Consider the following 17,754-nt stretch of genomic DNA (forward strand, 5'->3'; position numbering starts at 1 on the left):
AGAAAAAATTATTAAACTACTTACCTGTTCCTGGGGGGCCTTGGATTATGGCAAGTTCCTTTGTCAATGCCAGCTGCACAGCTTTCATCTGAGAAGTATCTAATTTGAGATTCTCTTTACTAGGCCAATCATTCAAATTTAAAATATTCTTCACATCCCCCTCTTTTCCCACAAGTTGCCTCTGATAAACAGGCCGTTGAAACTGTTGTTTTCTGTTTTGCAGTGCCGGCTTTTGTAAATTGGAAATTTTTGCACAATCATTCATCAGTGCCCAAAGACTATAATTGCCTTTATTGTCTTGTAGATACTTAGGAGGAGTGATGTCAGATTCACACATTACAATATACTTCTGCATTGGCAGGTCTTCTGCATTTATCTCCTGTAGACCTTCAAGGACATGTCTGTAAGCTTCAAAAAAGGCTGTTGTCTCAACCATTAAGAATGACGACTTTTGAGAGATATTTGCAAGTCTCACCCTATTCTCGTCATTGAAGAAGACATTTACAACACCTTTTTTAAGTTCTTTTATATCTCTGTGGCCAACAGTGGCAAAAATCATTGTTCTAAAATTGTCCATAGACAGGCAAATCAGTGCTCCATAGAGGAGCCTCTTCGAGGTCTCCCAGTTGACATATTTCAAGTTCTTTGTGTCAAACCTAATTTGGTACAATATTCCTTTTGGAGTACATACAGGAGAAGTAATGGAGGCATTAAAATAAACTCGAATGTCAAGTCTTTGTTGCATTTTGTCATTGTCATTGCCCATTAGGAGTTGTGAAATTCCATCTCTCAAGGGCTTAACAAAGTCTTCCCTCTGAAGCCGGAAGTGCGTGTCCAGGTAGGTGTCACTGTCTGCAAACTTCTCAGTGATAATGTTGGGCCTAATGAATGGCTTCTTGGTCGTGTGTATATCTCCAAAACTTGGAAATATTGACATGACCCTGAAATTTTCAATACTTGACTCATCATAATCTTCCAAAAGCAAGGTGTAACTGTCTGACTGGAAAGTTCTTTCATGTTTCTTGTTTTTCAGATGTGTAACTATCATCTGAAGCTTCTCCACCTTATTTTGTGTTTCCTTTGGAACACTGATACCTGTATAGCTTTGCAGTTTTGACATTTGAGTCTCCAAAACTGCAAGACCAAGGGATACAACCACAATAGTACTTGATGGAAAGATGTCCACTAATGTTAAGTAGAGGTCCATTATTTTGTTGATTTTATCTATGGTACCTTCCATCTCCAACTGGTCTTTGGGTTTATCTATGTTCATAATAAACAGGGGCAATAAACATTTCACAAACTTAGACTCTTTCACCTCAACAAGAAGATGCTGCAAGTTCTGTCTATTCGTTCGACTGCTGCATGCTTTGCTGAGAACATCAAGAATTTTAGATAAGACAGAGTCACTGGTCTCTTCTTCTGTGTTTAGTAAATTGTTCAAACCACTGCCTGGTGCTGCCAGTTTCATGACTATTTCAGATGGCTCCATTTGTAGAATTGTCTCAAGTGCTCTCATATCCAACTTCTGACTTCTGTGGAGTTTTTTGCAATGGTCTGTGGGAACCTTACTTCCATTATCATTAATGTTCAACAGATTAGGTTGACTGACTGTCCTTTGGGAAACAAGTGGCTGGGTCGTTCTAGATGTATGCTCTGGAAAGATTTGTAATAATTTTAGTCAGAATATGTTGCATCTATATGTGCTATTTTACTAAGTTAAACAAATTACCCATCTGCTCTTACCTTTTTGCCTTGCACCACTCCTCTGCAACCCACTCTGGGATCTACGAGGTATTTGATTCCAAGCAGCATCACTGGGTTGAGTCTCTGAACGAAATGTCTGAGAAGAATGGCGGTAGCCTCTTTTGGCATTGTTCTGGGCAAAAGTACTACCTGTAACACATTGGAAAATAAAATCATTAATATCATAACCAAACTTTATATTTAAATATTCTTGTTACCCTACTTTATATGGAAAGTAATTATAACCAAAGCTGTTCAAATTCACCTGTTTTAAAAGGGACCACTCCCTTCTGCTGTTGGAAGTCATCTGATGTTTCATTATGCTCTTGTCTATGTCCAGGTCTCCTTCGTGATCTACCAGTTCTGATGTTCCATGAGTGACCACCAGAGACACGGTTTCTCACTGTTTCCACTGTAAAGACATTTCCATTCCCATTTAAAATGAATGCTTTTATCTACTGGCACTTAATAGTCAGCGATTTCAAGCAAAGCATCGTGCTGATGTACAGTATAAAGTTTGGGGAATGTTTGCTGCATCATTTCTTCATACATAAACACCTGTAATTGGTACAAAAGTAATGACATAGAAAATATGAACAATACATAGCAAATGTGCCAGTATTAAATTAACAGTGCATGATGATTGTATTGGTCCACACCTCTTGGTAGGGCTGAGAGATATGGCTGATAAACAATAAATATATTTAGGTCATTGTATTTGTATATGATATATATATATTGATATATAAAAAATTTCTGAAATACTTTAAAAGTTAGAACAGAAAGTTGGAACAAATTATGGTTTTTATCTATTCACATCAATGTTTCCCAGCTGGAAAAAAGGGCATCTCTGCACATAATATTACAAAAAAACCCTTCTTAGAGAAAAATACAAATTGATTAATATTCAAGTGCCGGAAATGTAAACAAAAATATCTGTAGTATTTAAATAATTAGATTGTTCAGGCAAATGCTTATATTCAGAATAAGAATATTATTTTTACAGTGCTGTTTTGTTCCTCTGCTGCAGTGGTTCACATGAACCGAACCAAAACAAACAAACAAAAAGTTTCAAATATTTAACTAAGTTATTTAAAAGTTAAACATATGGAGTAAAATTACAGCCCACATAGTGCTGCAAACAAATGTGTTTACCATAAACAAAAACATGTGTATATTGCAAACAAAATAGATGTATTGAGAAATTCTGTCAAATTTTTGGCCACTTTGCACTATTTTCAGCACTCATTTTTCTTCATGGTATGTATGGTGCACTTTGCAATACTTCTGTCCCATTGCTCTGCATTTTTCTTTGTCTTTCACTATCTTGTCTGTGAGCAGGACTTTGTGGTGTGGTGGGCAGGGCTTTATGGGGCTGTCTGTTACTACCTGACAGTGATGGGAAAGTTACTCTGGGAAAGTAATCCGATTACTGATTACTAATTACTCAGTTCAAAAGTAATCTAATTACTGATTTATGATTACTTAGTTACTTTTTGTGATCATGTATTTCCACAATACTTAAATCCACTTCATACCACCAGCAATTCAGTTCTTAAAGAAACAACAACAGGGGTCTAGTTAACACTTTATTGGCATCTTGAACAAGGCCAAAACAAGTACCCAATTTCTAAGTTGAATATTTAATAAAAAATAAAATGCATCTTTGTTTTTAATCAAATAAATACAACTCTTATGCACTGTTTTTGCAAAGTCACAATAAAAAGTCCTGAATTTCTTTCTTCCAGTTAGAATGTGTAAACAATGCTACTGCAATGCTACTGCATAGTAAATCATATTTTATAACAAAAAAAAATTCTTAAGGCAGCACTAGAAAGTTTTAGAGAGAATGTCAAGAATTTCCAACATAAACCTTCCAACACAACTAACATAACTTGTGCTTCGTAAAGCATTTTGAACTTGCCTCTCCTTAATTTTCTGGGTCAATGGGATTGGAGGATGAAAAACAGTGGTTGTATCGCATCAAAAGAAGCATCTCAAATCTCCGGTCAGACAACCTATTTCTCCTTGGTGTGAGAACTATCCTACCTAAACTAAAGAGGCACTCTACAGGTGCACTAGATGGTGTTGGGGTGTTGTACTTCAAGAAAACATTTTTGATGTTTGGGAATTGGTTAAGAGTATGAAGCTCATATCCCCCACATCGCAAATAGTCCATGACTTTTTCTTCTGCAGTGTAGGACTCATCAGAGTCTGGCCCAAACTCGTAGAAGTCCATGCCCTCACCTGGTTTAACCCAGTGAGTAAGTACTGTCACAGTCTTATCATCTACTGGAGGAACTGTACCACACTCTGCAATGAGGAGCTCATTCAGCCGCTGTCTTCTGTCATCCCTCACCCAGCGAAGCTTGAACTGTGGACAGCTAACAGCAGCCAGGAGAGCATCCTTGTTCTCAAGAACATCAGCAAAACGAGTCTGAATGACTTGAAAATATACATTTCAAAGAAATATTTAATATAATATTTAGCTGTATCTTTACTATTGCTAAAATTACTGAATATAAATGTTTTTTTTTTATATTTTTGGTCTACAAGTAATTAGATAATGCATGGGACATACCTTTACAATGACATCTGGCAGGCCAGCTGTCATCCTGGAGAGTGTATCTTTAGTGCTTAGAGTGCATGGATTGAACCAGTGTATAGTAACCCCCATATAGCTTTTATGATGAGATGTCCAAAAGTCCGCAGTAGTCAACACAAAGTAGGGATGTTAACCGATGACCGTTTGACCGGTGGTTGACCGTATCAACGTTAACCGGTCAAAGTTGTCGGTAGTCGGTTAAAAAAAAAAGTAATATCTAAATTAGGCTATTATAGACAGTGGACTATACGCTACTACAGTTAGCCATCTCATTCCTCATCTTTTTGTGTTAAGTGAACAAATTATCCCTCACACTCAATTTTTCATAACTCGCCTGTTTGTACTTAATAAACCAATAAAAACATTTGGCGCGAGGTCACAGCGTTTGGGTTCGCGCGCTCACAAGGTTTGCGAAAAGTAAAGGCAACAGGCTAAAACACTCGAGGTTAGAGCCAGGGCAGACAACAGGATGAAGCGTGCAAAGAAAAGTAGTGTGTGGGACCATTTCACCAAAAAGAATGAGACAGATGTAAGTTGCAACTTGTGTGATACAGTGCTTAAATATAGTAGCAGCACATCATCTATTTTGGCCACAGTATTCTCTATTTAACTTGTTTTTCGTTAATTTATTTTCCAAGAATAACTAATGGCCAAACCGTTGTGTTATGTTTTAATAATTAGCACCCTTAACACCTGTCTGTGAGCTGTTTGTTGGCTACAGTATTCTCATTCATAGATTCTAATAATTTTTCGTTTATTTAATGTTATTCTTAAGAATAGCTGTAGGTTTTTGTCTGTTATGGTTTAGGAGATGTTGCCCTTAACAGAAGTTGACACTTGTCTTTTTGAAAAATAAAAAAATAATATTAATTATACAACAGAGTTGTCCTGTCCGTTATTAGAAGGCACACAGTGAGTTAGACCTGCCTTGGCCGGTGCGTCTTTTACGCATTCTGAAGGTGCCTGCTTTATCCATTGGTTTTATCATGTTGCAGTCTATTAGGCAACATTCCGCATAAGATGGGCTTAGATTTGGAAATACATTACATCTACATTTCAGTGGTAACCGATAAGGTGATGATGATGATCATCTTTCTTTATTATGGTTAGCACTACCTCAACTAAAGCGGCGTCTCTTCGGAGCTGTCATTTTCTTAAATGAGCCGTGGCAATGTTTCAAATGAGCTTCTAACCTAGACAAACGCCTTTATTTTCAAAGCGATCACCTTGTACCCAAACCATTTGAAACTAAGGAGCCATTTGTCCTACGATTACATACAACAAGCTCTTCGGCGCCGCATTTGCGGGACTCATGTTTCGCGCTGTAGGGGATTTTAAAAAAGTGACGTGAGTGGCAGTGTGTGTGTGTGTGTGCGGGAGGCAGAGCGGCAGAGAGATGCGACAGAGTTGCGAAATTGCAGGCGCGGCTCGAAATGGCTGTTATCTCAAATAGCGTACCATATTTTAAACTAATCGGTTAACCGGTTTCAACCGGCTACTGAGGCTCGGTGGTCGGTCAAGAAATTTTTTAGTTTTCGCCATCCCTAACACAAAGTTTACCGCCTGCAGTGCGGCCCTCAGATTGGCCTCCATTGTAGCATATTCCTTATCTAAATAGTTAGAAAATGTTTTTCTCTGAGGCAGCCGTGCATTATTCCGTGTGGGTATTTTGACGATTAAACCGCGAAAAGACGGCGAGTCCACTGCGGATATGGGAAGCATTACCTCGACTATGTAAGCAGCAACAAGTTTTTTCAAGTTTTCCCCACTCACCAGTTGACTTGAAAAGTCTAGCCTGAGCTGTTTAGTTGCAGGAAAAGATGAATCCGAGTCTGTGTCGGGGACTGACCCCGCTTTCTCCACTAGCCTAATAGCACTGTGTTGTCCTTTGAGATGTTTAGATAGATTTGAAGTCGAACTCTTAGCGGTTGAAAATCTTTTGTCTCCCGCACATAAGACACACTGTACAACTATGTTTTTGCCCTTAGTTTCAACAAATTTAAAATAATGTTTGTATTTCCACCAGTAAAAAGCGCCCTTTTCTCCCTCCGGTGGTCTCTCCATGCTGCAGTGTTTGTGTGGCTGCATCTCGGATTGATGACGTTACGTAGCGCAATAATACTTTTTGCATAAAACTGGCTAATCTGATGTCTTCAATGCAACACAATAGTAACGACGCGTTAGTCGGGTAGTAACTATAATCTGATTACTGCCTTCTAAAATGTAACGCCGTTAGATTACTCCGTTACTTAAAAAGTAGTGCTGTCAAACGATAAAAAATTTTAATCAGATTAATCACAGGGTTGCTGTGGATTAATTCCGATTAATCACGATGAAATATCATTCATTTTTAATCTATATTAATCACATTTAATTTTGCATGAGCAGACAGACTCAAGAAAAAGGGGAATATACGTATATGCACATAACATGTTTATTGAACATCTTAAACATGAGTCGGATGCATTCCATCTGCCACAGAAGTGCAATACCATGGACCCATATCAAAAAGCAAGAATTTTTTTGCTTAGCTGGACAACTTCTCAGATTTAAGAAACCTCAGTTTAAATGGTCTTTATCCTCGTTCACTTACAATTAGCCCGAACTACCGTAAATCTGACAAATAATCCGACTAATCATGAAAATCCAACTCTAGCCCGTTTAATTGCCATTGTTAACAATATCAGTTGATAACACATTACGCGGTGCTTTACGTATAAAACTCTGTAGCAACACGTCCACAGACGGTACAGTGTGTGCGCCCGATTTAATGAGCCACAAATGAGAAGTAGTGCTTAAACAATATAAAACTACAATTTTCCCTTCTGTTGATAAAAGGCGCAGCCATCGGGATCCTCTGTGCTGCTCCGAGATATTTCTCGGATCGCCGAGAAACGGGAGCGCGCATGCTGTCACTTCCAGCTTCAAAACTCGGAATCACACTCGGAATACGAGTTCCCAGGACAAATGGAACGCACCAAAACTGCCCGAAATAGGTTGACAGAGACATTTCAGGGATTTTGAGTCATTCTGCGCTGCAGATGGGTTAATTGCGTTAAAATTTTAATTCAGATTAATCATGATGATAGATTAATCCGCGTTAACCCGTTAATTTTGACATCCCTATTAAAAAGTAATCTAATTACTGTAAAGCGTTACTGCCCATCACTGCTACCTGATGCTTACTACCCGTCTGATTTGTACCTTGCACATCTGGGCAATCACAGCCTTTTTGAGGATGCGTACACTACGTTACATTTTCCAGCACTGCCCATGCATACATTGTGTTACTTTTCTGCCACTGCCCAAACTTGTTCATCCTGCCATTTTACGGCAAACCATATTGTGTACATTTACAATAAATAACATTGATACAATACATTATCAAGCTATTTTGCATGTAAAAATGCATCATATATAAAGTCAAAATTCTAAATATATATATCGCCCAACCCTACCTATCAGTGTTAAATTTAACACTTTACAGAGTGCAGTGAGTGTTGTTTTCATAGTGTTAAACTTTATTAACTCCGTTGTTGAACTGATACCATGCAGTGTTAAATCACTGTCAAATAATTTATAACTACTGCTCTGCTCATATAGCAAACCCATATGGGTGGTACACAGGTAAAAATGGGTGGACTATATGGACCCCATCTTAATGTGTACTCAAGAACTCATTTCAGCAGCCAGCTGCTGTTTTTGATTTACCCACTGTCATGAGAAAGGCTCCTGCCTAACATGGATCTTATGGCCTTTTTTCCTTTTATATAAACTTGGTGTCAGCTCAGTTATGTTCCTAATGACTAGAGAAAACTGTTCCTGTCAGCTGAACAGACATTTGTTCTTCCTGATTCTTACCTTTCTTGTGCATTAAACTTGGGATTGAGTTAGAGGAAGAACATTAAAGGCCTAAAAAATTAAGCATGAATAAGAATGGTTTTTCTGGAATGAAATTTATGCTACCAGTCTTGGGGAAAATCATAAAACAGTGTGAATTTACTGTTAAACAGCTGTATGCAACTGGTCATGTCTACTTAACCACAAGGCAAAGAAACACTCTTACAACTACAAGGTCAATTCAGACTCAACAAACAATCTATCCTGCACGCTCTTGGGCCATGGGAGGAAACCAGAGCCCCCAGCAAAAACCCACATGAACACAGGGAGAGCATGCAAACTGCACACAGAAAGGACCTGGGACCAAACCCAGAACCTCCTTACTGTGAGGCAGCAGTGCTAACCACTGCGCCGCCCTATTTAGTCAGATTGCAATTCTTTTCTTTTTGGTTTATATGATACAGTACAGCAGAGGAACCTAACATCACTGAAAAAATAATGGTAGACAATGTCTTACTTTGAATATAAGCCTTTATCTGAACAATGTAATTGCTAAATACTTGAAATATTTTTCACTGTTTGTATTTTTTCCTAAGATGATGTTTTTTTATTTTTTATAAAATAAACATCAAGGGTACAGTTTCACAACTATAGACATCACTTAACTAAAAAATAAATTTATCTGATAAAATGACTGTCTGATGCATTATTACAATCTTTATTAAGTTTCATTCTTGCACTCAGAATGTGCAGCAAATTGGCCTCAGTAATGAAAGATACACTGTTGATTATGTATTTATTTATTTCTCTCATGCAGCAGCTAAGCATCAATTCTCTAGTTTGTTTGCCTGCAAGGCATAACAGGTTAAGTGGTTGGCCACTGCTCCTACTCCCCCTTTCGGTGTGGGTTCAACTAGTTTCTTAATATTTATTTTATGGTCTCCTGCTTAACTGTGCATATTCCAATTAGTTCCTTTTGTTTGCTCCCTGATTTAATTCTGTTCTTGTATTTATGTTCATGGTGTTGTGATCCTCCGAGTTTAATGGTCTCTAGTTTCCTGTGTTTGTTAATTGTAATGTATTCCATTTGCTTCCTGTTGTCCTGTGCCCTGCTGATTGGTTAACTTATGGTTTTCACCTGTTTGCTCTGAGTTTCTGTTTGTATTTTAGTGCCTGTTTTAGTTAAGGGGGCTATTTTCCATACGTCGCTTAAATCATCCGAGATCAGATGCCTCATCCTGGATGAGTTATCCCGGATGAGTTTCACCGGCATTAAGTCGGTTTTTCAAACGCAGCTGTGTAGTAGGTTAGTCTAGTTGCTTGAAAAGCCCACATATATCGAGTCTAGAAAACTTGATCAGCAAGTCTTTGATAGGGTTGCAACAAAATGATGAAAGGAAGGGCGCACCTTTTCACGCAAGCAGAGCAAGACCTCATATTAGAAGGATATGAAGAATTTCAAAAACTACTAGTAACTGCAGGCAGTAACAAATGGTCCAAAGCGTAGGATGATCGTCCTGGTAGGACAAACAGTAGAGGAGGGTACTAACAAGTCAGACAGAACTACAGGTCAACAGATGTCAGACAGAACAGGACTGGTTTGGGTCAGATGGTCTGAGTAGTAGGTAGAAATCAGGATGGAGATTGTTGAGTGTCGGTCTAACAGGTCAGCAAATGTAGGACAGAATGTAGAACCCTGTGGTGGAGTGCCTGAGCCTGACTGAATGCATGGTTTGGGTCCTATGGTCTGAGTAGTTGATAGATTTAAGCACCTTCATACCTGATCTAGTAAGTCTAGATGTTACAGGCTTGCTTTGTTTATACTGCCTGTGTCAACATAGGCTGTGTTGCTTATTCTTAGCAAAGTGCTGAGTTGTGGGAGTGCGACATGTAACAGTAGTAATATCATGCATGCATGCTGTATGCATGCTGTATATAGTAATATCTAGGCTGTTCATTTACACAGGAGAAAGGCTGAAAGTATTGAATGGCATTTTTGAAATGGAGCACTGACTCCACCTGCTGGCTAATTTATTATAAAATTGTAATTGCTGCAGTGTACACAGCCTGAAGTATCATTGAAGTTTGATACATTTCTAAACGTCAAATGGCAGGAAAATGAAAGTGAATGAAAATTATGGACTTGGATGAAGGGAAAGGTGATTAATCTTTGAATTTTTGATGAAAAATAAGGACATTTCAGCTGCATTACCGAAGGTGGGTCTTAGACATATTTGGACAGTGGCTGTAGCACCCCTGTTTTACCGATCATCACCAAAGTTGGAGGTTTTGTCTGTGGTCCAGTGATACAGAAGTGAGTCAAATTTTGTGAGGATTGGATGAAGCACGCCTGAGATTTAGGTGTTTGAATGAAATGGGCATAGAAATGGTGCAGCCAGCAGGTGGAGTCAGCTCTCCTTTTGATAAAAGCTATTCAATACTGTCAGGCCATCTCTAATGTAAATGAAGTCTGATAATGTTCTACGAGGCAAATGGGTGAAAAATGAAAGGAAATTAAAAATATGGACTCAGGTGAAGGGAAAGGCAACCATTCTTTGAAGGTTTTATGAGAAATAAGGACATTTCAGCTGAATTTGCTAAGGTGACAGTGGCTGTAGCACCCCCGTTTGACCAATCGGCACCAAAGTTGGAGGGTCTGTCTGGGGTCCAGAGCTACATTAGTGGGTCAAATTTGATGAGGATTGGCTGAAGCATGGCTGAGATTAAGGTCGTTGATTGAAATGAGCATGGAAATGGTGCAGGTTGGGTGTGGCTGGTGGCCATACTGTACAGGCAGGTCAAGTTATTTTTATAAATTATCCATAAAGGCAGTGTCTTGATTGACCAGCTACCAGAATGACCTAGGTGGGATGGACATTGTAGGAGTTATAGGAATATGTTATTTATGGAGTTTGCAAATCACTGTCATTAGATGGAACATATACAGTGGTACCTCAGAACTCGAACTTAATCCGTTCAGAACTCCGGACCAAATCCTAAAAAGTTCGAGTTCTGATCGAATTTCCCCCATAAGAAATAATGGAAAACCAATTAATTGGTTCCCGGCCCCAAAAAATTATGCCTAAATATGTATTTTTTTTAGCATTTAAACACAAAATGAACCAGATAAAACAAGAGCATATACTGTACTAAACATCTAAGCACATTTATCAAAACAGTAATTTGTAAAGTAAGAAAATAAAGGTATCCAAACAATGTGTAAAGTTGTCCTTCCGTGTGCCACGCCCCCTCGTTATCCCCATGTGGAATCCCCGTGTGATCAGCTGTTTCTGGTTGTTGTCATTAGTCCTCTGTATTTTGTCCGCGTTTCAGTTTGCTTCCCCAGTCCGGTCATTGTATTGTCTGTCTGCGTTTTGCCTGCCTTACCTGTAATTAAATCCCGTATTCCCTGATACCCTGACGTCTGCTCTTTTGTCTCCGTTCCGTCCCTGTTTGGCACGACAATATTATTATACTTAAATGCATTAATGGTTTATTATTAATATTAAAATAATTAATAAGAAATCTTTTTTTAAAATGTATTTTATTATATAATAATTACTGTCTATCATTGTCTAAATGTATTTTTACTGTCTAAATATATGTATTCAACATGTAGGATGCTATCACAGCGAATGCCAGGCTGAGAGTGAAGCGTTACCATTTGTTACCACTGAGAGACGTGCTGCGTGACTCATTACCCAATGCGTACAAGTTATCTTAGGTTGGCGTTCACGGTTTTACTTCTGAGTTCTAGCTAATTTTTTTTCGAACTGGTTGGTTCGACTTTTAAGAAATTCGAGTTCTAATGAGTTTGAGAACTGAGGTACCACTGTAACTTGGAGTACAAAGGATTTTGAGCAGTAACGTGACTGGAACAGAAATGAGAAAAATGTAAGTTGCACTGGTTTTCCAGGTTTATACAGACATGTTATATTGCTGTAGCGCCCCCGTTTGACCGATCGGCACAAAACTTGGAGAGCCCTTCCCCAGTACTGTCCTACAGGATATATTCAAGTTTGGTGACAATTGGCTGAGGCAGGCCTGAGATACAGCTGTCTGGTTGAAATGGGTGTGGGACCTGTATGTTCTGGGTGTGGCTGGTGGCCGTACCTTACAGAAAGTTTAGGATTTTTTTAAATAATTATTTATAAGGACTATCTCCTGATTTAAATGATACCAGACTTATGTAGGTTGGGAGAAAATTCTAGGAGGTTAACAAAAAGTCCTGTTTTCAGACCTATATAAATTATGCAAAAACGAAAATATGGATTACCAAGTTCTACATGTTGTTTGATTTGGCATGTCATACTGAATTGGCTTGGTAATAATTGTCAACTGTAGGCTTGACAGTTCTGGAGAAATAGGCAGAAACACAAAAGTAGTCACTGTAGTGTCCCCATCTGGCAGACTGGGGTGCCCTTACCAGGGTGAGGTCAGGGTCTGTAGACACATGGATCATCCAGATTTAGTTGAGATTGGTGATTGCTAGGTCTGTCAAATGCATGCTTGATTTTCATTAGCTAATTATGGCCACCATTGTATGACTAATGACTGCCATACTAAGGATCTGATCTCAGGCTTGGCCATAGTAGACATATGCCAAATTTCACTTGGATAGGCCAAGCAGTTCAGGAGATATTGGAAGTAGGTATTTGTAGTGCCCCCTATTGACTAAATGCGGGCCGCTTTGTATGGTGTCCCCAGAATGGAGCAGGGAGGTAGGATTTAAAGTTTGGTTAAGGTAGGCTAAGGCAGGGAGAAGTTATAGCAGTCAGACTGAAACTGGGCAAATTTGGGTGCAGTTTGGGCGTGGCAGATAGCCGTATGATACAGAAATGTTAGACTTTTTTTTTATAACAATTGATCAGCTCAAAGCTCAAAGTCTGAATTGGTCAGATAGTGTAGGACTTTAAGGCAGAAGTAAGTTTTGTAAATTATGCAAATTAGCAAAAAATCTAAGTAGGCGGAGCCTAATAGTTTCACTCTGAAAGTTGTAGGAAATTTTTTATTTTATTTATTTATTTATATTTATGTATTTGCAGACTCATGATCCATAAAAAAAAATTATTCTGCCTGTATCTAGAAAAAAAGAATTTCGATTGTAGGACTAACAAGACAGGAGATATTGGCCTTAAAGTGCATGGGGGGCGCTATAGCACCCCCATCTGACTGACTGACTTGGGTTGGAGGGTCTGAGTAGTGGGTAGGAATTAACATCATCCTGCCAAGTGTGGTTGGCCTCGGTCTTACGGTTTAGGCTGCCCCCTCCAAGCAGGTTTGAGGATTTGGATGTGCTGCTATGACAACACATCCAGCAAGAGTTTCGAAAAACCAACAGATCCAGGATCATGCCAAATCGTCAATAATTACATCCGGCTAAACCAGTAATCCACGTACGAAAAATACCCACCAGTTCATTGACGGTTCGTTGTAGTTGAATGTTTATGTCAAGCTGCTGTGTTTTGCAGTTCTACTTAATTTCCTAGCCCTACTCCCTCTGTTGTTCAGTTTATTTCCCCAGTTTGTATTCTGTTTTCCCCAATAAATCCCCTTTGACTCAAAGCCGCTTGTGGATTGTCACCTCTTTTCCTGCTTGTGCCATGCCATTGTAACAAAAGCTGTAAAATGCTGTAACCCCATAAAAATCCAAGAAAAAACAGTAACCCAGAATTCAAAAAGACTTAAGGTGACTTATAACAACTATTATAATCCTGTAAAGACTTTATAAAATTTATAAAAGCTTCAACATAGGTGTCACACATTTTGATAACTGCTGTCAGATTCTGAGATTTCAGGAAAAAGCAGTGATACAGCATTCAGAAAGACTTCAGGTGATTAACATCAATACAAATTAAAATCCTGGAAAAACCTCATTACTGGGATCCACAGGTCAGCTCTGGCAAAGGGGTGACTTTCTGACATCTGATATCAGATTTTATGTCCCCAGTGTGAAAATACAGCAATACATTTAAAACATGTTTTCTTTTCACCGTGTTTACATACTTCTAATGTTGTCTTCACACTACATCCAGCATTCCTAATTGTGAAAGTACATGTGGCGCACCACAGAATGCGGTTTCGTACATCACAAAATTGGCCAGATAAACAGCTGTGTATCAGAAAGGAATATAAGAAAATTGAAAAGAATAACTATCATGTCGTTTTAAAACATTTATTTGAAATCCCCATGTACAAACATGAATATATCCTTTGTTGATAATACTATTTAGCTTGCATGCATCCCTTTTGAAATAAATTAGGAATAAAACGAACAATCGTGGAATAGTCGCAACATTGAACATCGACTACATGTTTAGTGGCTTAAAAATACCTACTCTTTTAGCCACCTATACTATTTGCGAATGTTAATTTTAAAAGAACGTGCAGAAGAGTTATTTTCAACACTACAAATACTACACTACGAAATACAAATGAGGACGGAAGAGAAAGCAGAAAGCTGCTGCCTTGAAAAAAGAAAAAAAAAACACGGCACGCAAAATGCAAAGAGTACACGTGAACTAGAACCTTGCGTTCATTCCCAGTAACGTGAAACAGCGCCCCTGGAATCACATATTATGACGGTCACAAAATGTGGTGTAGCACCTGTGCCTCTTAAGCTCTCCATTTAGCAATTTCTTAAGAGATTGTTTTCCTAAGTATGTTTCCCGAACAAACACCTTTCATAAGATATATCTTTTGTAGGACGCTAAGAGTCACCGTTATTGGAAAACGATGCCCAGCTGGGTAGTGGTTACTTTTAATCATTAATCCATATTTGTATAATTAGTTAACATCCGTGTGAGGGATCCAGGACGCTAGCATACGTAACAAATCTGAGGAAATGACGGATGAACTCCATATGCGTGTGATGGACTTTCGCTAAATATTTAGACCGAGTGCTATTGTCTCCGCCCTTACTTGCAAAAGACTAGTTGCACTTGTCGACCATTGTCAGCATCTACTCTAGGGAAACGTAACCACGCTTTTGAACATTTAGTTCTCTCCGCCACCTTTACCAAAAGCAGGATATCCGTGTGTGCTGCACATTACTGCGCGTGAGTGTGTGAGAAAGAGAGCGAGAGGGAGGGCGGGCGAGCTGGCCTGTGCCCCGCCCCTCACACGCAGGCTCCGAGGGACATGCCGAAAATGCTAGAATATATGTCACCATAAGGAGCATATTACATAATACATTTTAACTTCAGGTACCTGTGCAGTAGATCAAATATTAAAAAAAAATATGTAATGGCATGAGTATCCCACATTCTGACTTTCATCTAAAATCCATAATTATAACACAGTAATTTAAAAATAAGGTCGCAATAAATAATTATTTAGAATAAGCATTAAGATATACTCACTCGCTTGATTTCCATTCTCGGACATTTTAGACCAGAGTTAAATGTGACGTGATAGCATGGCTTTTTCAGTTAGTGACCCTGTGACAAAACACAACATTTTTACGTAAATAATATCTAAGGCACAAAAGAAAGTAACCCGGAAAAGCAGTATAGAATTTAAATGTTAAAACCACGTCGCAACACCTGTTAATAAAATTAATATCGATAGTATTCCGTGTGACAACGATTAGCCTAATCGACAGATGTACAGAGCACTTACCGGCTCGCTGGTCTCATCGCGTAATCGAAGCCGATACCTGCGAAGGACATTTATAGTCTCTCTTGAGTTTCGATTTCGGTAAAACAAAAGTCATTGCGCTCGTTCCGTGCCTCGTAGCTGTATGAATTAAATACTACACACGTCATGACAAATATTTTAGGGGAGAGTGTGAAAATAAAAAAATCGGTATATTTTGACGTCCATACTCCTTCTGGTAGTGTGTTTGTGTGGCGGCTGCGGAACGTGTTGATTTTCATTTTGGCACTCAATGGGTTAAGGCCAGGAAAGAAAGTTTCGCGCACACACGCCAATAAAAGACGGCTGTTATATTATAGCCTTTAAAAGGACAAACAGCAACCACTACTCCAGCAGAAATATTGGAGTAACACAGAGAGGTCTAATGCCGCACTGTGAAGCACACAAGGTTTACATGATAATTATACAATTTTAATTACAGAGGGCATGAAAATAAGTAACTGGCACAGATCGGGCCACACTTAGGTAAAGTCTAGGGTGACCAGACGTCCTCTTTTACCCGGATATGTCCTGTTTTTAAGACCTAAAAAATGTGTCCGGGCGGAATTCTAAAATTGTCCGGGAATTCATTCTACCTCAGCCTCAAACATTCTTACATTGGATTTGCGTTGCGTTTCTCTTGGTACGTTCTCAAACTAGTTACTTCGCATTGGAAAAATGGTGACGCTTTTTACCATCTTAAGGCATAAATCGTGTGGAAGTGAGTAGGGGGAGGAGCGAAGTAATAGTTTCGGAAAAGGCATTACAGCCATTGGTCGGTCGAACTAACTCTTCATGCTATCATTGGTCAGTATACACTTCGATAGCACCAATCATTGTCCTCAGCACCGCGAGCTTCCCTGTTTACAACAGCACATGACGCCCGGCATCTGTAGTTAGAAAATGCCTAAACGTAAATATAAATGCACGAACGAACTAAAGAAAAAATATTGATGTTTTCGTCTTGGTCGTGATGCATGGGAAGCTGAGTGTATGACATGCAAAGCAGGAACATTTGTGTCAGTGTCAAATAAAGGTGCCAAAGATCTGGAAGCCCACATGAGTTCTGCAAAACATAAAACTGCACCGAGGGGAGAGAGTTCATTGAGTAAATTAACGGAGTACTCTGTTACTGCTGCAGAGGGTGCCTCTGCTTTCCATACGGTAAAGCATTACAGTAGCTACAGAGCAATGGACTGCACATCTGGCTTATTTTGATTCGAAGAATGGTGGCGTGCAAAATAAATTACTTGAAGTTAAAAGCACCCCAAATGAGTCAACTGACACTATTGTGCAGTCGAAGAAACACTGGAAAAGAAAAGGATATTTTCTAAATATTTTCTAAATTTCTAAATTGCATTTAAAAGTGACAACTGCAATACAATGTTTGGGGGAATCCGGCGTCATGAAGAGGGAAAGAAAGTTATTGTAAACTTAAAGTCCTTGCAGAACAAGCCTCTAATTGGAGTGGGCTGCCCAGCACACATATTAAACAACTGTGTTCACCACGGGGCAGACACACTAAATGCTGACATTGAGAACATCATTTTCAAAATATATCACTACTTCCACATCTACACTGTATTGTGCATAATACAGTCTGTAATCAGTGTAATCCGTAATCAGTCTGAAAGAGTACTGTGAGTTTGCTAATGTAGAATATAGAAGTCTCCTATCTCACAGCAACACACAATGGCTGTCATTATTCCCAGGAATTGAGAGACTGCTCCAGATGTATCCAGCCTTGAAAGCATTCTTTCTGTCACAGGAAAAATTACCCACACTGATCAAGAAGTTTTTTGAAGATGAGTTCAGTGAGATTTACCTCTGGCAAATGCATTCACTCATATGCGTGTTCCAGTCGCACATTCAGGAGATGGAGAGGGAAAACAACTCACTTGTGGAAGTAAGGAAGATTTTGAACAGCA

The 17,754-nt window shown here is 39.0% G+C and overlaps 1 protein-coding gene across 3 annotated transcripts in view; it reads right to left on the reverse strand.

Annotated features, from left to right (window-relative positions):
* The window catches only part of LOC111840252 (NFX1-type zinc finger-containing protein 1-like), a 39,557-nt gene extending 23,001 nt beyond the window's left edge, over nucleotides 1-16,556 (reverse strand). For 2 of the 3 annotated variants that reach the window (XM_023804887.2, XM_023804886.2), the window contains exons 1-6: nucleotides 16,444-16,556; nucleotides 15,812-15,848; nucleotides 15,553-15,630; nucleotides 2,012-2,158; nucleotides 1,747-1,896; nucleotides 25-1,656 (exon numbers count right to left, since the gene is read on the reverse strand). In XM_023804887.2, the coding sequence (XP_023660655.1) occupies nucleotides 25-1,656; nucleotides 1,747-1,896; nucleotides 2,012-2,158; nucleotides 15,553-15,577 (1,954 nt within the window). In that variant the 5' untranslated portion in view covers nucleotides 15,578-15,630; nucleotides 15,812-15,848; nucleotides 16,444-16,556. Of the gene's footprint in view, nucleotides 1-24; nucleotides 1,657-1,746; nucleotides 1,897-2,011; nucleotides 2,159-15,552; nucleotides 15,631-15,811; nucleotides 16,375-16,443 lie in introns of those variants that run through there. The other variant, XM_072711352.1, reaches the window with a different exon arrangement.
* Nucleotides 16,557-17,754: the final 1,198 nt, after the last annotated feature.

Source organism: Paramormyrops kingsleyae, chromosome 4, assembly GCF_048594095.1.
Source record: "Paramormyrops kingsleyae isolate MSU_618 chromosome 4, PKINGS_0.4, whole genome shotgun sequence".
Classification (NCBI taxonomy): Eukaryota; Metazoa; Chordata; class Actinopteri; order Osteoglossiformes; family Mormyridae; genus Paramormyrops; species Paramormyrops kingsleyae.